This window comes from Pseudonaja textilis, chromosome 2 (genome assembly GCF_049901715.1).
Source record: "Pseudonaja textilis isolate UNSWEBS1 chromosome 2, rPseTex1.2, whole genome shotgun sequence".
Taxonomy (NCBI): Eukaryota; Metazoa; Chordata; class Lepidosauria; order Squamata; family Elapidae; genus Pseudonaja; species Pseudonaja textilis.
In genome coordinates, this window is record NC_141991.1 from 16,496,370 (window position 1) to 16,513,046 (window position 16,677).

Consider the following 16,677-nt stretch of genomic DNA (forward strand, 5'->3'; position numbering starts at 1 on the left):
TAATGTGTTGTGAAGGGTGTGCTCTATAAGGACCACCAATGAACATCACCCACAGATAATTCAGAGCTCCCTGGTGTCAGGGTTCCAACAAATGCTCTAATTAATTCATGAGCCTCGAGCCAAGTTTCAAAAGAAATCCAACTATTTATTAGGAGCCACATGTTGGCACTTTTCCCAAGTGCAGTCGGCTCTGCCCCATGTAATTTACTGTTCACCTACTACCCTGTTTCCCCCTCCTCCCAGGGTGTGTCATTAGTCACATTCTCCAACTAAGAACTTTTGCCGGGCTGTGGAATTCACACCACGCCTCTCCGGCTGGGCTTGGTAACTTGAGGCACAACATGGAGAAAGGTATGCATGGAATGTCCTTCTGATCATAGCAACAAACTGCTCCATCAGATCTTCCCCCACTCCTTCTTATGGCAACTCGAGAGCAAGCCAGGAATGCTTTACGAGTTGACATCTGGTTTCAAAGTGAGCATACAAAACAACAGGACAGAACATCAAGGGAACTTGCAAAATTCATGCAGTTACCATTTGAAACATCTCTCAGCAGTGGGGGAAGGCCCTTAGATTTACCATCTGACTTTCATAGTTAAAACTGGCAAAAACTGCCAATACCTTCTCTTTCATCTTAGATCAACTACAGTGTCATCAACCAGATGGCTGAGCAAAATCATCCTTTCACTTTTTCATATCGGATGACCCCAAACCAAGAACCTCCTTACTCAGCAATTATCCAGCTGCTCCTGCAGTTCCAATGGACGTGGATCGGCCTCCTTTCTGAGGACAATGAAAGAGGAGAAAAATTCAAAAGACGCTTGGAAGTTCTTGCCTTAAAAAGTGGGATTTGCATTTTCCTCTCAGGGACTATCCTAGCAGCAAATATGCAGACAAATGCTGGAGAAACTCTCATGCAAGAAAAAACGAAAATGTTCTATTCTCTTCTCAAGAGTCAAATAAAAATTATAGTATGCCAACTAGATGATAAGGCCTCAGGAATGTTAGCAGCAATAATACAAATAATTGATAGGATTAATACGTCCCTGGTAGGAAGGGTTTGGATTGCAACAACTTTGACAGCTTTAAGTGTAATTGGTTTTGATCTTTGGGTTGATCTCCAAAATAGACATGCTTTGTTTTCCTTCCTCATCCTGACAAAGAGAAGGACTCAGGATTATGACTTTAAATCTTATGCATCTATGGTCACATTGTATGGAAAGGAAGCATTCCAATGTTCCTATTCAAATCCTCTGTTATCAAAGAAAGTTTGGAAAAAATGCAGAGAAAAAGAGAATTGGGAATTCCCATCCCATGATGTGATTGCAAGAATCCTGTCTCAGGATTCCTCCAGTATTTCCCAAATAATTCAAATTGTGGCCCGGGTCCTCAGTGCTGCCTCTTCCTCCCAATGGAGTAAGAGGAGAATGCAAGTTGGATACCATCAACCACCCCAGATTGTACAGCCATGGCAGGTGAGTATTCTCCTTTGAGGTTCCATTGATTCTCCCCTTCCAATTCCTCAATATTAAATTAGATGTCAAAAGGGTGAGATATTCCAAAGAGCAGTTGTCCAGTTAGTGGTATTTGAGAGTAAGTGTCAACCCTGAAGCTCACCTGACTGAGGCCATTTTGATGCTTCAGTATTGCCACACTGGAACTGAGGGAAAGGGAGGCAGGAATAGAGATAGCTGGGGTTTTGTTGTCTCCTGGGAAACAAGGACATTCCCAGCGATGGCCAGAGAGAGGATGAGTGAAGTCACCAGGCAACTGGATGACACCTTGATTAGACCATGTGACTGATAGTTTGGAAAGAGGAGGAAAACTTTTATTTTTAATTAAGTGAAAACCATGGTAATGTTTAAAGTCAGTTTTCACCAGCCTATGCCTATATGATATGTCCAATAAAACTGATATTTGAGGAACCTACTTACCTCAGAGTCCTGTTTGCTACAGGCATATTACTTGGAACCCTGACAGTGAGTTAGAGAGAGAGAGGTGATAGAGAAAAATATTCCAGAGTTAAACAACCTGTCTAGTTTGGGATGCTTTTGTGTCAGAAATAGCTCAATGCTGACAAAATGTCAAAATTAAACAAGCATCAGAATAGTCCAGCAATCCTCAATCTTTTATTGTGATCACAAAGTCATCTAGTCTCCAAGCTAAGGAGTTCAGCTGGGTTGTTTGTTCTGGATTAAAATTGGACTTTGCTGCCTAAAAGTTTGTAACATAGCAACAAGGTATAAATCAAAGCATCTTCTGGGGACAACCAAAGGTTCGTCCAATCATCTCCTGAACTAATGGATATGCTTCCATAGCTACTCTTTGAAAGAGATAACATCACTATGCAATTTTTGTTACATTCCTAGCCCAAAGTTAAACTCCGCTAACTTCATCTTGACCAGGACTGATGGTAAAATTGTATTCTCCATCTTCTCCCATGACAAGTTTCCCCATATCTGCAAATGGTCTTGCCTCAGATGGGCTGTGATGGTGAAGCTGCAAAACACAGAACATGAAACTTAGAATAATAGAATTTGAAAGGACCTCACAGGTTCCCTAGTCCAACCTACTAATCGAGCAGGACACCCTATACCAGGGATCTTCAAACTTGACAGCTTTAAGATTTTTGGACTTCAACTTCCAGAATTCCTCCTCCAGTCATGTTAGCTCAGGAATTCTGGGAGTTGAAGTCCATAAGTCTTAAACTTGCCAAATTTGAAGACCCTTACCCTATACCATACCATTTCAGAGTAATGGTTGCCCAGGTCTCTTTGTGAAAGCCTCCAGTGATGGAGCACTCACAACTTTTGAAGGCAAGCTATTCCATTGGTTGATTGCTCTCACTGCTCAGAAATTCCTCTTAGTTGTAGGTTGCTTCTCTCCAACCATTGTTTCTTTTCTCACCTATTGGTACTTTGGGAAATGTTTTGACCCCCCCCCCTCAAATATTAGAAAAGTGATATCATGTCTCCCCACTCCTTCTTTTCCTTAGATTAGACATACCAAATTCCTGTAACTGTTTGTGGTATGTTTTATCCTCCAGCCCTCTAATCATTTCTTGTTGCTCATCTCTGCAGTCTTTCCAGAGTTTCAGTACCTTTTTTATATTGTGTTGATGAGCAGAACTGGATGCAGTATTCTAAACGTGGTCTTACTAAGGCTTTGTAAAGCAATATTAGAACCTCTTGTGATCTTGATTCTATCCCTCTGTTAATGCAGCCTAGGATTGCATTGGCATTTTTATCTGCTGCCACACATTGTTGGTTCATATTTAAGTGATTGTCCACTAGGACTCCAAGATCCTTCTCACAATTACTGGCATTAAGCCAAGTTTCACATAGTCTGTAACGTGTACTTTTGGTTTTTCTTGCCTCAGTGGAAATCCTTACTTTTATCTATGCTGAATTTTATTTTGTTAGGTAGGGGCCCATATCCAATTTGCAAAGATCTTTTTGGATATTCAGCTTGTCTTCTGGGATGTTGCCTATTCCTGCCAGCTTAGTGTTGCCTGCAAATTTGATGATTTGAAGAGGTTGAATTATTCAGAGTACCTCCAATCCAGAATAAGAGCAAGAAAAACATTGAATAAAGGCTCAAATTGTAATATTCTTTCTATGTTTCTGCAGCTCCATAGGTTCCTGAGGAACTTCCAACATCACAATATTTCCAGAGATGGGATTTCTTTTGATGAAAATGGAGTTCCTGTTGGTGATTTTGATATCATGCACTGGACATCAGTTCGGAACAAATCAGATGCGGGGGTGAAAATTGGGAGTGTAGAAAGCCAATCCTCTTCAGAAGTCAAGATTTCTGTCAATCAAAGTGCCATCCAATGGCCAACTTTATTTAACAAAGTAGTTGAGGCTGCTTGGATTGTGCTCTTCTATTTATCTCCATATGTGTAAATTTTATGCTCAGAAATAATTCTTATTGAGGCCAATTGAGATAACTTCCAACTAAGAGAACTTAAAGCCTCATTAATTTATTAGATATATTTTACTTTAGAGGTCTTACAATAATCTGTCACACACTGGAACCTGCTGCATTGTATTGCGGAATTTGCAATCTACATTATTAAACTGGAATATGTTGCCATAATTTATAGTACATGAAATTAATTTGTTTTCAGTAAGAGAAACTCCAGAATGTCTATGTCAGTCATCCAGGTCATGGTTGTGCCAAAGGTGTTTTTTCAGAAAGCACCTGGATTTTGTTTTCCCTTGAAGATGTTTCACTTCTCATCCAAGAAGTTTCTTCTGTTCTGACTGAATGGTGGAGGATGGAAGGATTTGGAACTGCTGAAAAGACTGTGTTGTCAACAGGATATAGATTCAGCAATTGCAGGAAGGTTCCACACCCATTTGCACTATTCATGTGACCCTGAGGGCACAGATAAATTCCAAGGGGCCTAAACAACTTTCAAAAAGACTGTTAATGACCAGATGACTGCAAGGAATATAAACCCTTCCATATGCCACCATTCAGTCAGAACAGCTTATTGCGAGTATGTAATTACTACCTCCTTTACACTTAACATTATTTACTAATATATTTCCTATCTTTGTTCTATCCAGTCATACCAACATTCCCAGCTTTAGTAATATTCTGATGATTCAAAATCAGTTGTCAGTGAAATGATGAGTTGTCTTTTGTAAAAGCTTCTTGGGGAGAAAATCCAGAATAGGAAGGGTTTAGCCCATTGAATTGCATAAGAGGAAGATAGCATTAAGAATGTGGTGAGGGAAATGAGGGCAGCTAAAAAAAGCCATTTACATATGATGATACAATGATCAGTTGTAGGAGAGAAAGATAGGGACTCTAGAGAAAGCTAGATTTTGGAGGTTTCCTGAGAAAGCTAAGATGGAGAAAGAATATATACAAGTTATGGCATTCTCATACATGCTCTAAGGAGAAACACCTTTTGCAATGGAAAGAAGTTCCAAAGGAAAGAAGAATAAGGCAACGAATCTATTTTGGAATGGATAATGGAGATTGATAGAGGAAAGAGAATGACTCTTCATTTGCCCCTTGCAAGTAGAGTAATTAAAGGTCATGCCACTACTTCTTGACAGATTTTGCTCAATGTGCTCCTGACTTTTGGAAGCCAGTTGATTTCAGTAAACTTTTATAATTCATACTAATCTTGTGGTTTATGTTGAAAACTAAAGGTTCCTCTTGCACATAGGTGCTAGTCGTTTCTGGATCTAGGAGGCAGTGCTCATCTCCATTTCAAAGCTGAAGAGCCAGCACTGTCAGAAGACGTCTCCGTGGCCATGTGGCTGGCATGAATAAATGCTGAAGGTGCAAAGAATGCTGGCACCTTCCCACCAAAGTGGTCCTTATTTTTCTACTTGCATTTTTGCGTTCTTTCGAACTGCTTGGTTGGCAGAAGCTGAGACATGTAATGGGAGCTCACTCCATTATGTGGTGCTAGGGATTCAAACTGCCCAATGGCCAACCTTTCTGATCGACAAGCTCAGCATCTTAGCCACTGACCCACCATGTCTCTTGCCTCTAATTTATATATTGCCCTGATAAATCTTTTGGTTTATGTTTAGACGGTGCCTTATTCAAGATGTACAGAAAGTTGCTCCCCAGGTTATGCCAAGCTTGTGAGAGAGGGAGCCCCAGTTTGCTGCTACGACTGTTCTCTGTGTATGGAAGGAACATTCTCTGGGCAAGAAGGTACAGTCGGGGGCTTCAAAAACAACCAGGATACAATCAAATTTCTCTATTGCTTTTTTGGGGTATTTGATCAAGAAGCAAGAAAAAACATTACACATCTTGAAGGCATCCACAAACATTTCAATGATTGAGCACTATCACCGAATTTTGTACGATGATGCAAGCATTAAAATAATCTATTGAGGTGTTACTTTCTTGCTTGGTTTTGGGAAAGAGGACAAGTTTTGAGAGCTGATAATCACATTCATCTTCAGCCTTTAAAAAGGTTGTTGGTTATTTTAACTAATGTTGTGTCATATGAATATCCCTGGGCAGAAATATTATATTATTCCTTGAAAATGAAATAATTGATTTCTGATGCGGTTTTCATGCTCCTACATTAGCAGAAAGAGATACATGCTAACCATTTTTTTTCAGATGCAGCCCATTGTGAAAAGTGTCCAGATGACCAGTATTCCAATAAGAAGCGGGATCAGTGTGTCCCCAAAAGCATAAGCTTCTTATCCTATGAAGAATCATTGGGATTCATCCTGACTTCCTTTGCCATTGCTTTGTCCCTAACCACTGCCTTTATTCTGTTAGTGTTTGGGGATAAACCCCCGAGCAGAGTGCACAGCAGCAGTCTAACCAGGCAGCCAAATGAGAGAGAGAGGCTGGGCCCAAGAATATACACACACTTGAGACAAAAACACTGTTTGTGGTTTTAAATAGATATTTAATTCACACAGAGATTAAGAAGAGTCATTCAGTCCATATGTCAGTATCCAGTATATCCATCCAGTTACCTAGTCTTTAAACAGTAAATACAATGTCTTTATCTGCTTGTAAATCTTCTTCTTCTGATACCTTTCTCTCATAGACAATGCTGAGTATGAATAGCTCACCAAGTAAACACAGTCCTTTAGTTCAGTAGAGAGAAGTATCTTGCACAGTAGACATCTCATACAGGAGTAAACAGCAGTAGGCAGACAGACAGACAGACCAGAGACCAGTAACACCAGGAACCAGGAATCAGACCAGGAAGACCAGGGACTCGAAACCAGGATCAGTTACCAGGAAGTGTTACGTCTCTCTCACTGCCTCTTATTGCAGCTTACAACCACACCCATAATTATCCAATGACATTGCAGTTTGGAGCTTAAAGTTGCAAACACTTAAACCTAGGTTTTATATATTCATTCACCCAAACCAGTTGGTGTATCCATATACCCAACATACTCCCCTTTTGGGTGACATAAATATATAATGCCTTTACAATCTGAACCCATATTTTTCACAACTCTCTAGGTGCTTAATGGCACCTTGGGCTTTAGTAAAATTATCAGCTACATTGTCCTCCGACATACAGTACTCTAGCTGTATCAATTTACTATTTACAGATTGCCTTACATTCAGATACCTCAAATCTGTATGCTTGCTCCTAGTTTTTACTGCAATACTTTTAGCCATTTGAATTGCTGCCTGATTATCTTCATGTACAACTATAGGGTAATTTACCGTTATACCCATATCTTTTAACATTTGTTTATACATAATCAACTCAGTACATAATAGTGATAAACAGGAGAATTCTGCCTCCATAGTAGACAAACTTATATGCTGTTGTCTAATTGACTTCCAACCTATTAATGTCTTACCCAGCATTATGGCTGTTCCTGAAGTCGACTTTCTTGTGTCTCTTTCTGATGCAAAACTAGCATCTGCATAAGCACTCAATATGAGATCACCTTCTGGTTCTAAATACAGTGCATGGTGTAATGTTCCTTTAAGATATCTTAAGATTCTTTTCAATGCTATCCAGTGACATTGAAGCGGGTCGTTGTTGTGTCGTGCCAGCTGATTAATACTAAAAACTATATCTGGCCTTGACCAATTGCTAATATATGATAAGCTACCAATCAAAGATTGATATAATACCTTATCAAACTTGGGACTTTGAGTATCCATTTTGCAAACATCCTGACTCATAGGAGTCTTTACAGGCTTACAAAGTTCCATTTTATAATCTATTAGCAATTTAGATATCTTATCTTCCTGAGATATCTTATAACCTTTCTGTGTTTTCACTATATTTAACCCTAGATATCTCTTTATCTCCCCCAATTGCTTGATTTTTATTTTCTTACCTAATGATGCTATAATTCTATTCGCTTCATCATTAGTCTCAGTAATCAAGGCAATGTCATCAGTAAATAACAATAATAATGATATTTTACCATTTGTCTCCCTTTTAAACAGACATGGGTCGGCTAAACCAGCTTTAAACCCTATATTGTTCAGTTCCTTTACAATATACTGGTTCCATTCATAGCCCGATTGTTTAAGACCATAGAGACTCTTCTTTAACAACCAACAATCATTATTATTATCACCTTTCAATCCACTAGGCTTTTTCATATATACAGTATGTCTTAGTGGAGCATGCAAGTAAGCAGTTTCCACATCTAAATGGTTAACTATATATTTCTTGCTTGCTGCCCACACTAAGGCTGCCCTTAATGTTGCTGCTTTAAGACTAGGTGCAAATACTTCATCATAGTCATTTGCACTTTGTCTAAAACCTTGGGCTACTAATCTTGCCTTATGGATTATATTTCCATCCTTATCAGTTTTTATCTTAAAAATCCATTTGCAGCCAATGGGTTTTATGCCAACAGGTAATCTCACATTTACATATACTTTCATATCCTTCAAGGATTTCAATTCCTTATTCATTGCTGCATACCAATTATCTTTCTCTTTAGAAGGATACCTTTTTATCTCATCCACAGTAGATGGAACTCTATTTACCTGACACACTGTGTTAGCCTGGTATCTATCAGGCGGTCTAGATATACGTGTAGTTCTTCTGGGAATTACAGGGCTTGTATGAGGACTTTCTTGGGTTACTACTTGGTCCTTTTCCTCATCTTGCTGAGCTATTTCTTCCTTTTCTTCTTCTATGGGCACAATCTCTTCCTGTACTTCTCTCTTTACTCTATTCTTAAAGCTACAGGGATAATCAATGGGATTTCTGTATGATTCAATAATCACCTCTTTATTGTTATCCTGCTCTAACTTATCCCATCCTACGTGCTCTAGAAATTGGGCATTGGCACTACATAACACTCTAGATGTGCCTTTCTCCCAAAATCTATATGCCCTATGGTTAGCTTGGTAACCAACGAAGAAAAATTGTTTAGCTCTGTGTTGCCCTTTACGCCTGAGCTGTGTAGGGATATGCACCCATGCTGATGCACCAAATGTGTGCAGGTAACTCAGATCAGGCTTCCTGCCATGCCACATGGTGAATGGTATTTCACCAGTAGTTGAGTTAACCACGTTGTTCAATAAGTGATTAGCACACATTGCAGCCTCCCCCCCACAAAGAATCAGGTAATCCAGAATCAGTTAACATTGTTCTAACCATTGCCTGTAGTGTTTGGCCTCTTCTCTCTATAAATGTGTTGTGTTGTGGTCTGTATGGTGCAGATTTCTTATGCTCTATACCAGCTGCCTCTAATCTATTCTGGAATTTGCTGTTAACAAATTCCGTACCATTATCTGTCACCAAGGTTATCAGTTGCCGTTTAGACTTTCTTTCAGCAAACTTTAACCAGTTGAAGAAATGTTGATATGTTTCAGTTTTGCTTTTCATTAAGTAGCAAAACCCATATCTAGAGTAATGGTCCATAATGCTCAGTATATATACGAGCACCCCCATACTGGGTTTCTTTGGACCTATAATGTCTGCAAATACTACTTCTAAAGGTTCTTTAGTTTTGAAACCATTTAGCCTATTTGCAGGCAATATTTTACTCTTATCTTCACAACAGACATTACAACGCAAATACTTATCACAGGGTTTTAACCTTATTCCTTCAGATAACTCTACTGTACGTTTTAGCATTTTAAAATTTACATGGCCCAAACGCCTATGCAGTAAATGGATACATTCATCATGAGGCTTGGTATTATTAAATACAGTCTGTGCCTCCCCTTTCTTACTATCATGTAAGACATACAATGTTCCATTTAAAGCTGCAGTTACCTTTTTGTTATCTCTATCCAGTATGCACTTATTATTCTTAAATGTAACCACATATCCTAGTTTATCTAATTCTCTTACAGAAAGTAAGTTCATTTTTAACTGTGGTACATACAACATGTTTATATTCTGGTTTAAACATGGACAATATGCAATACCTTCACCCTTGGCCTTGAGGTGCCAGCCATTCGCGAGTGATATACGTTGTGAGCTTGTAGACATTTTTATAAACTTTGTCTTATCTCTCGTGATGCAGTGGGATGCTCCACTGTCCACCACCCATAAATCACTCTTCACATCACAGTTGCTGTATGTGGCTAGTTCAAAGGATTTCCTTGGCTTCTTTAAATTCTGGCGTTTTCCTTTTCTGCAGAATCTTGCCAAATGTCCTCTGCCTCCACAATTAAAACACTTTTTAATTGTGTATGCCGTTGAAGATAACTTCTCTTCCTCCGGGTGCTTTACCTTGCATAGCTGGTTTCTTTCAATCTTTGAAGATAATTTCTCTTCCTTATTAGGCTTATCTTCTCTCAGCTGGTCACGTTCACTCCTTCTTCTGGCTTCTTCCAATAGCCTGCCAGTTATCTCAGTTACTGATAAACTGTCTTTTGGCAGTACCTCTAATGCAGTCACAAAATCATCATAGCTTCGTTCCAAAGAAGACAGTATAATGTATACTTGTTGCAACTCATTAAATATAAGCTCTTTTTCTTGTAATTCTTGAAAAATGCTTTTCATACAGTTTAAATGAGTTAACAAGTCTCCATTGCTCTCAAGATGTGTTCTAAACAGCTTCCGTGTAAGATTTATATGAGCTCCTACACTGTCTCAAACATAAATCTTCTTAAGATTATCCCAGCAATTGGCAGCACTCTCCTCTCCACGGATATGTATCAGTTGCTGGTCTGAGAGAGTGAGTCCTATGATGCACAAAGCCTGCTCATTCTTTTGTTTATAGTCCTGTATCTTTCTGGCATCCTCTTCAACAGTAGGATCCAAATTAGATACATCTGGTGGGTTTGTAATTATGTCCCATAAACCTTCTCTTCGTAGAAGTAAACTACATTTCATTGACCATGAAACATAGTTTGTTCCATCTAACCTGGATATCATGGACAGACTTGGCAAATTTACTTGTGCCATTGCTCTGCAGAAAAATAACTATTCAACAAACAGTTTGTCTTTACAGTAATGTGTGACTCTTGACCAAAGACTCTCAGATATAACCTGGTTAGCTAGACTGTGCACACTGCTGGGCCCATAACCAATGTTAGTGTTTGGGGATAAACCCCCGAGCAGAGTGCACAGCAGCAGTCTAACCAGGCAGCCAAATGAGAGAGAGAGGCTGGGCCCAAGAGTATACACACACTTGAGACAAAAACACTGTTTGTGGTTTTAAATAGATATTTAATTCACACAGAGATTAAGAAGAGTCATTCAGTCCATATGTCAGTATCCAGTATATCCATCCAGTTACCTAGTCTTTAAACAGTAAATACAATGTCTTTATCTGCTTGTAAATCTTCTTCTTCTGATACCTTTCTCTCATAGACAATGCTGAGTATGAATAGCTCACCAAGTAAACACAGTCCTTTAGTTCAGTAGAGAGAAGTATCTTGCACAGTAGACATCTCATACAGGAGTAAACAGCAGTAGGCAGACAGACAGACAGACCAGAGACCAGTAACACCAGGAACCAGGAATCAGACCAGGAAGACCAGGGACTCGAAACCAGGATCAGTTACCAGGAAGTGTTACGTCTCTCTCACTGCCTCTTATTGCAGCTTACAACCACACCCATAATTATCCAATGACATTGCAGTTTGGAGCTTAAAGTTGCAAACACTTAAACCTAGGTTTTATATATTCATTCACCCAAACCAGTTGGTGTATCCATATACCCAACAATGCAAGCATTAAATAATCTATTGAGGTGTTACTTTCTTGCTTGGTTTTGGGAAAGAGGACAAGTTTTGAGAGCTGATAATCACATTCATCTTCAGCCTTTAAAAAGGTTGTTGGTTATTTTAACTAATGTTGTGTCATATGAATATCCCTGGGCAGAAATATTATATTATTCCTTGAAAATGAAATAATTGATTTCTGATGCGGTTTTCATGCTCCTACATTAGCAGAAAGAGATACATGCTAACCATTTTTTTTCAGATGCAGCCCATTGTGAAAAGTGTCCAGATGACCAGTATTCCAATAAGAAGCGGGATCAGTGTGTCCCCAAAAGCATAAGCTTCTTATCCTATGAAGAATCATTGGGATTCATCCTGACTTTCTTTGCCATTGCTTTGTCCCTAACCACTGCCTTTATTCTGGGAATCTTCATTAAACACCAAGAAACTCCCATAGTCAAAGCCAACAACCGTGAACTCACCTATGTTCTCCTGGTTTCTCTCCTGTTTTCTTTCTTGACCTCCCTTCTATTCATCGGTCGCCCCATGAAAATGACCTGTCTCCTTCGACAAACCATTTTCAGTATTGTTTTCTCTGTTGCCATATCTTCTTTGCTGGCCAAGACTGTAATGGTGGTGGTAGCCTTCCAGGCTACAAAGCCAGGAAGCAAGATGAGGAAATGGCTGGGGAAGGGTCTGGCCCACTCGATTGTTTTATCCTGCTCTGGTATTCAAGTAGGCATCTGTATGACATGGCTGGGAATCTTTCCCTCGTTCCCAGATTCTGACTTTCATTCCCAGCCAGAACACATCCTGCTGCAGTGCAACGAAGGTTCAGTGACCATGTTCTACACTGCCCTTGGCTACATGGGTTTTCTGGCTGCCATCTGTTTCTTGGTGGCATTTCTGGCTCGAAATCTGCCAGGGACCTTCAATGAAGCCAAACTGATCACCTTCAGCATGTTGGTTTTTTGTAGTGTATGGATCTCCTTTGTCCCCGGCTACCTGAGCACCAAAGGGAAATACATGGTGGCTGTGCAGATCTTCTCCATCTTGGCCTCCAGCCTAGGTTTATTGGGTTGTATTTTTGTTCCCAAGTGCTACATTATTACACTGAGACCTGACATAAACACCAAGGAACATCTGATGATGAAATCTCATTAAGGCTCCTTGTATTGGTGTTTATTTTTGTTCAGTTTACATCCAGTATAAAATCACATTCTTTGAAGTAATGTTTTATGTATTCTGACTTATTTTTCTTCATTCTGTGTGCATTTTGAATTATGTTAATTGAGTAATAATGTTGCTAAAACAATTCAAACTATTTCAATTAATCATATCTTTCAATTGTCACAATCTGAATTCATGTTAAATCATAACTATCATCAATGACATTAATAAAATTTCTGAAACCAGGCCGGATAAATTGTTACTAGAGATGTTCTGATATGGTTTTAGACTATATTAAAGATTATGACTAATAATGTTTGTTTTTGTTGCTCTATAGGTTGGTGTTATGTTTTGGTTTCAGGGATGATGTTTTTTATTTATTTTATGAAGCAATTATAAGATAACAGGTATAACTATAAACATACTTATGAATACATGAAATGGATACAGATAAGAAAAAAAAAGAAAAAATAAGACAGGGAAGGTAGGCACATTGGTGCACTTATGCACACCCCCTACAGACCTCTTAGGAAAGGGGTGAGGTCAATAGTGGACAGTCTAAGGTTAAAGTTTTTGGGGATTGGGGAAAAAAAACACAGAATCAGGTAGTGTATTCCAGACATTGACCACTCTGCTGCTGAAGTCGTATTTTCTGCAATCAAGTTTGGTGTGGTTTATCTTGAGTTTGTGTCTATTGTTTCCTCTTGTATTGTTATTATTGCATTCTGAAAAGACTGAGCTGAAGTCTTCACTCCAGTCCCTGATTCCTGCGGACACACAGACTGGTCCTATTGGCTGATTCATTTCACAGCTGACTATAAAAGGAAGCTGTCAAATGGCATCAGGTTTTGCCTGCGAGCTGGCTGCCCTCTTAGCGCAGCAGTCATGGCAACCCTTTATTTTTTCAATAAAGTTAGAGTCGAAGTTCGCTCCACATTCGCCTCAGTTATTCTGCCGCTCAACTACACTGACAATGAGGGCGGGATACATATAAGAGCAAAGAATCACTGAGCAAAGTCACTACAAAAATAGCCAAAACCATTACCGAGCTGTATGTCACTTTAAGAGCTTAGTGTCACTTTTCATGAGCTCGAATTTAAATTTTCCTCAGACAAACTGCCATGCTGAGACAGTTCCCTGTTGATGACACAGCCACAGAGCTATAAACTATTGTAATGCACAGGGGCGCTTTTAAGTGTAGACACCTCCAATTTGGTGTTAGTGTAGCCCCAGGAATTTTCCAATCATTAATGGAAAGACTGCTTCAAGGGTTATCTAGCGTAATACCTTATTTCGATGACATTTTAATATCTGCCCCTGAAAAGCCACAGTTACTGCAAAGGGTCAGAGGTTTCCTCAAGTGTTTCAGAACATCGGGTCTCAAATTGAAAAAAGGGAAATGCATTATTGCCACCCCACAGGTCAAAGTTTTGGAGGTGTCTACACTTAAAATGCCTCTGGCATTCACCCAATTGAATCCAGGGCAAGGGCTATTCACAAGGCACCCACACCAACTAACAAAACTGAACTTAAAGATTTTGGGAGGCTCCTTAACTTCTATGCTTCATTTTTGCCACATAAGGCTTCCATTGAAGAACCTCTGCATAGACTTCTGGACAAACAATCCCTGCGGCTAGAGGCTAGAGGCTCCCTTTAGTTATTTAGTTATTTCATATATATATATTTCCTCTTTTTTGGTAATCTTTATTATGTTTTGCTTGGGAAAGGAGGAAAGTGAGAGCAAAGAAACTTTGTAACACTGTCAACCAGAGGCTTGAAAATGCTTTATTTCCTGTTATCAGATGAAGCTGAGAAAGCTGAGAAAGCAAGAACTGAGACTCCTTTTCAAGGACATTGCTATGTGATAAGATAGAGGGAAGAGCATGGGAGAGTGTTTTTGCAGGTGCTCTTCTGGATTTCTATCAACAGTTGGAGCCTGGTGTTGAAGCTTATGAAAAGAAAAGGTGATAAGTCTTTGGAGAAGACAGTTATAATAAGAGCCTTGGATAACTAAACGAAGTGCAGCATGCCCTTTTAATTTTTTTTAAGTTGTGCTACCCCTCCTTACTAGCTTTACTGTGTTTTTTTTTAAAAAAAATCTTTATTCCTGTAATAATTACTTGGGTTTTTGGCCTGGTTGGAGTTTGCTTTTTTTTTTTTTTTTGAAAGTTCAATCTTCATGTTTGCTTTTATTTTAAAGGAAAAGCCTTTTCTCTTTTTTTCTGGCATTTTTTGTTTTTTCACCCACCTTTTTGGTTCATTTTATGCACTTTTTTCTATTTGAGACCTTTCAATTGGATTAAGGTGTTGAAGAACCTGAAGAATTTTTCCCCTTCTTTTGTTCTTTTTAAGTCTTTTTCTTTACTTAACTACTGATTGGATTAAGGTTTATAAGAACCTGAAGAAACTTTGTCTCCCCCCCTTTTTTTTTATTACTATTGGGCTTTTTTCTCTCTACCATTTTTATTTTTTATCTTGGATTATAATTGGCTATTTCACAATTGGATAAAGGTTTAGAAGAACCTGAAGATTTTGAATCATTTAAAATGAGTAGGAAATTTACAGCTCCTGGTTCCTCAACTTCTACTTCTGCCTCCACACCATCTGGAGGGCAATGTTCAATACAGACAATGTTAAAGCAAGAAAAAGAACAAGAAAAAGTGACTCTGCAGATGATTATGCAAGGAATCCAAGATATTAAAGCAAGATCAGAGACTATTGAAAAGAGAATAGAGAACATCGAACAAAGAACAGAGTATATTGAACAAAGAATAGAGAACATTGAACAAAGAACAGGGAAAACTGATGAAAAAGTGGAGAACATTCAACAAATGATGTTGAAGTATGATGAGAGATTCCAAAAAATTGAAGAAGATAAACAAAGAGACAAGAAGATTGGAGACATTAATAACAGATTAACAGCAGTTGAATAAGATAAAAGTAGGATACTGGAATGCGAGATGGACAGATCAGAATTTTATCTTAGATTTCAAAACACAGAGGAAGAAAAAGGACAAAATCTAGCTGAGATAATGATAGAAATATTGGCTGAACCTTTGGAAATAACTGAAGAGAAGATGATGGATGGAATAGATGAGATATATTGAGTCTTTACAAGATATGCGATGAGAAATAGCCTACCAAGAGAAGTTCATATTAGATTTACAAAGAAAGCCATTAAACGCAAATATTGCAAGTGGCAAGAGAGAAAATGTTGAAATATAAAGGCAAGGAGATTGTGGTCTTAACACAAATACCCAGAAGAGTGAGAGAGATGAGAAGAGAATATCAATTCCTGACTAAAATGCTACTGAAAAAAAGAGGTGAATTATAGATGGCTGATCCCAGAAGGGTTAATGTTCACATGGCAAGAACAGAAACAGAATTGACTCAATTGAGAAAGCAGAATTATTTCATATAGAATTTTTTGGAAGAAAAGAGGAAGAGGCAGAAAAAGAGATCTCACTAATTGAATTCCAAGAGGACTGTCAAATGGGGACTGAAAAAGAAGAAGGTGCAGTAGGTGGAAAGGTGGAAGCCAAAGAGCAACGTGAATCAAGATCTACGAGAGCTGCTAAACCCAACTATAAAATATAACCATGGAAGAGAAAAAACTGATTACAATTAATATAAATGGATTTAATTCAGCTGTTAAAAGAAGGAAAACTTTTCATAAATTAGAGAAATTAAAATTTGATATAAGTTGTCTACAAGAAGTACATATTAGAAAAACAATATGAACAACTGTTGGTGCAGCCAAAATTGGGGAAAATATTTACTTCCTTGAGCCAATGTAAGAAAAGAGGAGTGGTTTTATATATTAAAGAGACCACCCCAGCAAAATTGATCTATATTGATGAAGATGGAAGAGTATTAATGGTGGAAATA

The 16,677-nt window shown here is 38.6% G+C and overlaps 1 protein-coding gene across 1 annotated transcript; it reads left to right on the forward strand.

Moving 5' to 3' along the window:
* Positions 1-1,171: 1,171 nt before the first annotated feature.
* LOC113453477 (vomeronasal type-2 receptor 26-like) lies at positions 1,172-12,783 on the forward strand. The gene is made up of 4 exons (XM_087923144.1): positions 1,172-1,475; positions 3,630-3,857; positions 5,562-5,688; positions 11,882-12,783. The coding sequence occupies exons 1-4, from the start codon at positions 1,203-1,205 to the stop codon at positions 12,781-12,783; spliced, it is 1,530 nt and encodes a 509-aa protein (XP_087779270.1). The 5' UTR covers positions 1,172-1,202.
* Positions 12,784-16,677: the final 3,894 nt, after the last annotated feature.

Bases quoted from the DNA above. Each gene is read 5' to 3' on its own strand.
- LOC113453477 (XM_087923144.1), top strand. From the start codon at position 1,203: ATGGTCACATTGTATGGAAAGGAAGCATTCCAATGTTCCTATTCAAAT. The intron at 1,476-3,629 runs GTGAGTATTCTC...ATGTTTCTGCAG, and splicing joins AGATTGTACAGCCATGGCAG to CTCCATAGGTTCCTGAGGAA. The intron at 3,858-5,561 runs GTAGTTGAGGCT...GTTTATGTTTAG, and splicing joins GGCCAACTTTATTTAACAAA to ACGGTGCCTTATTCAAGATG.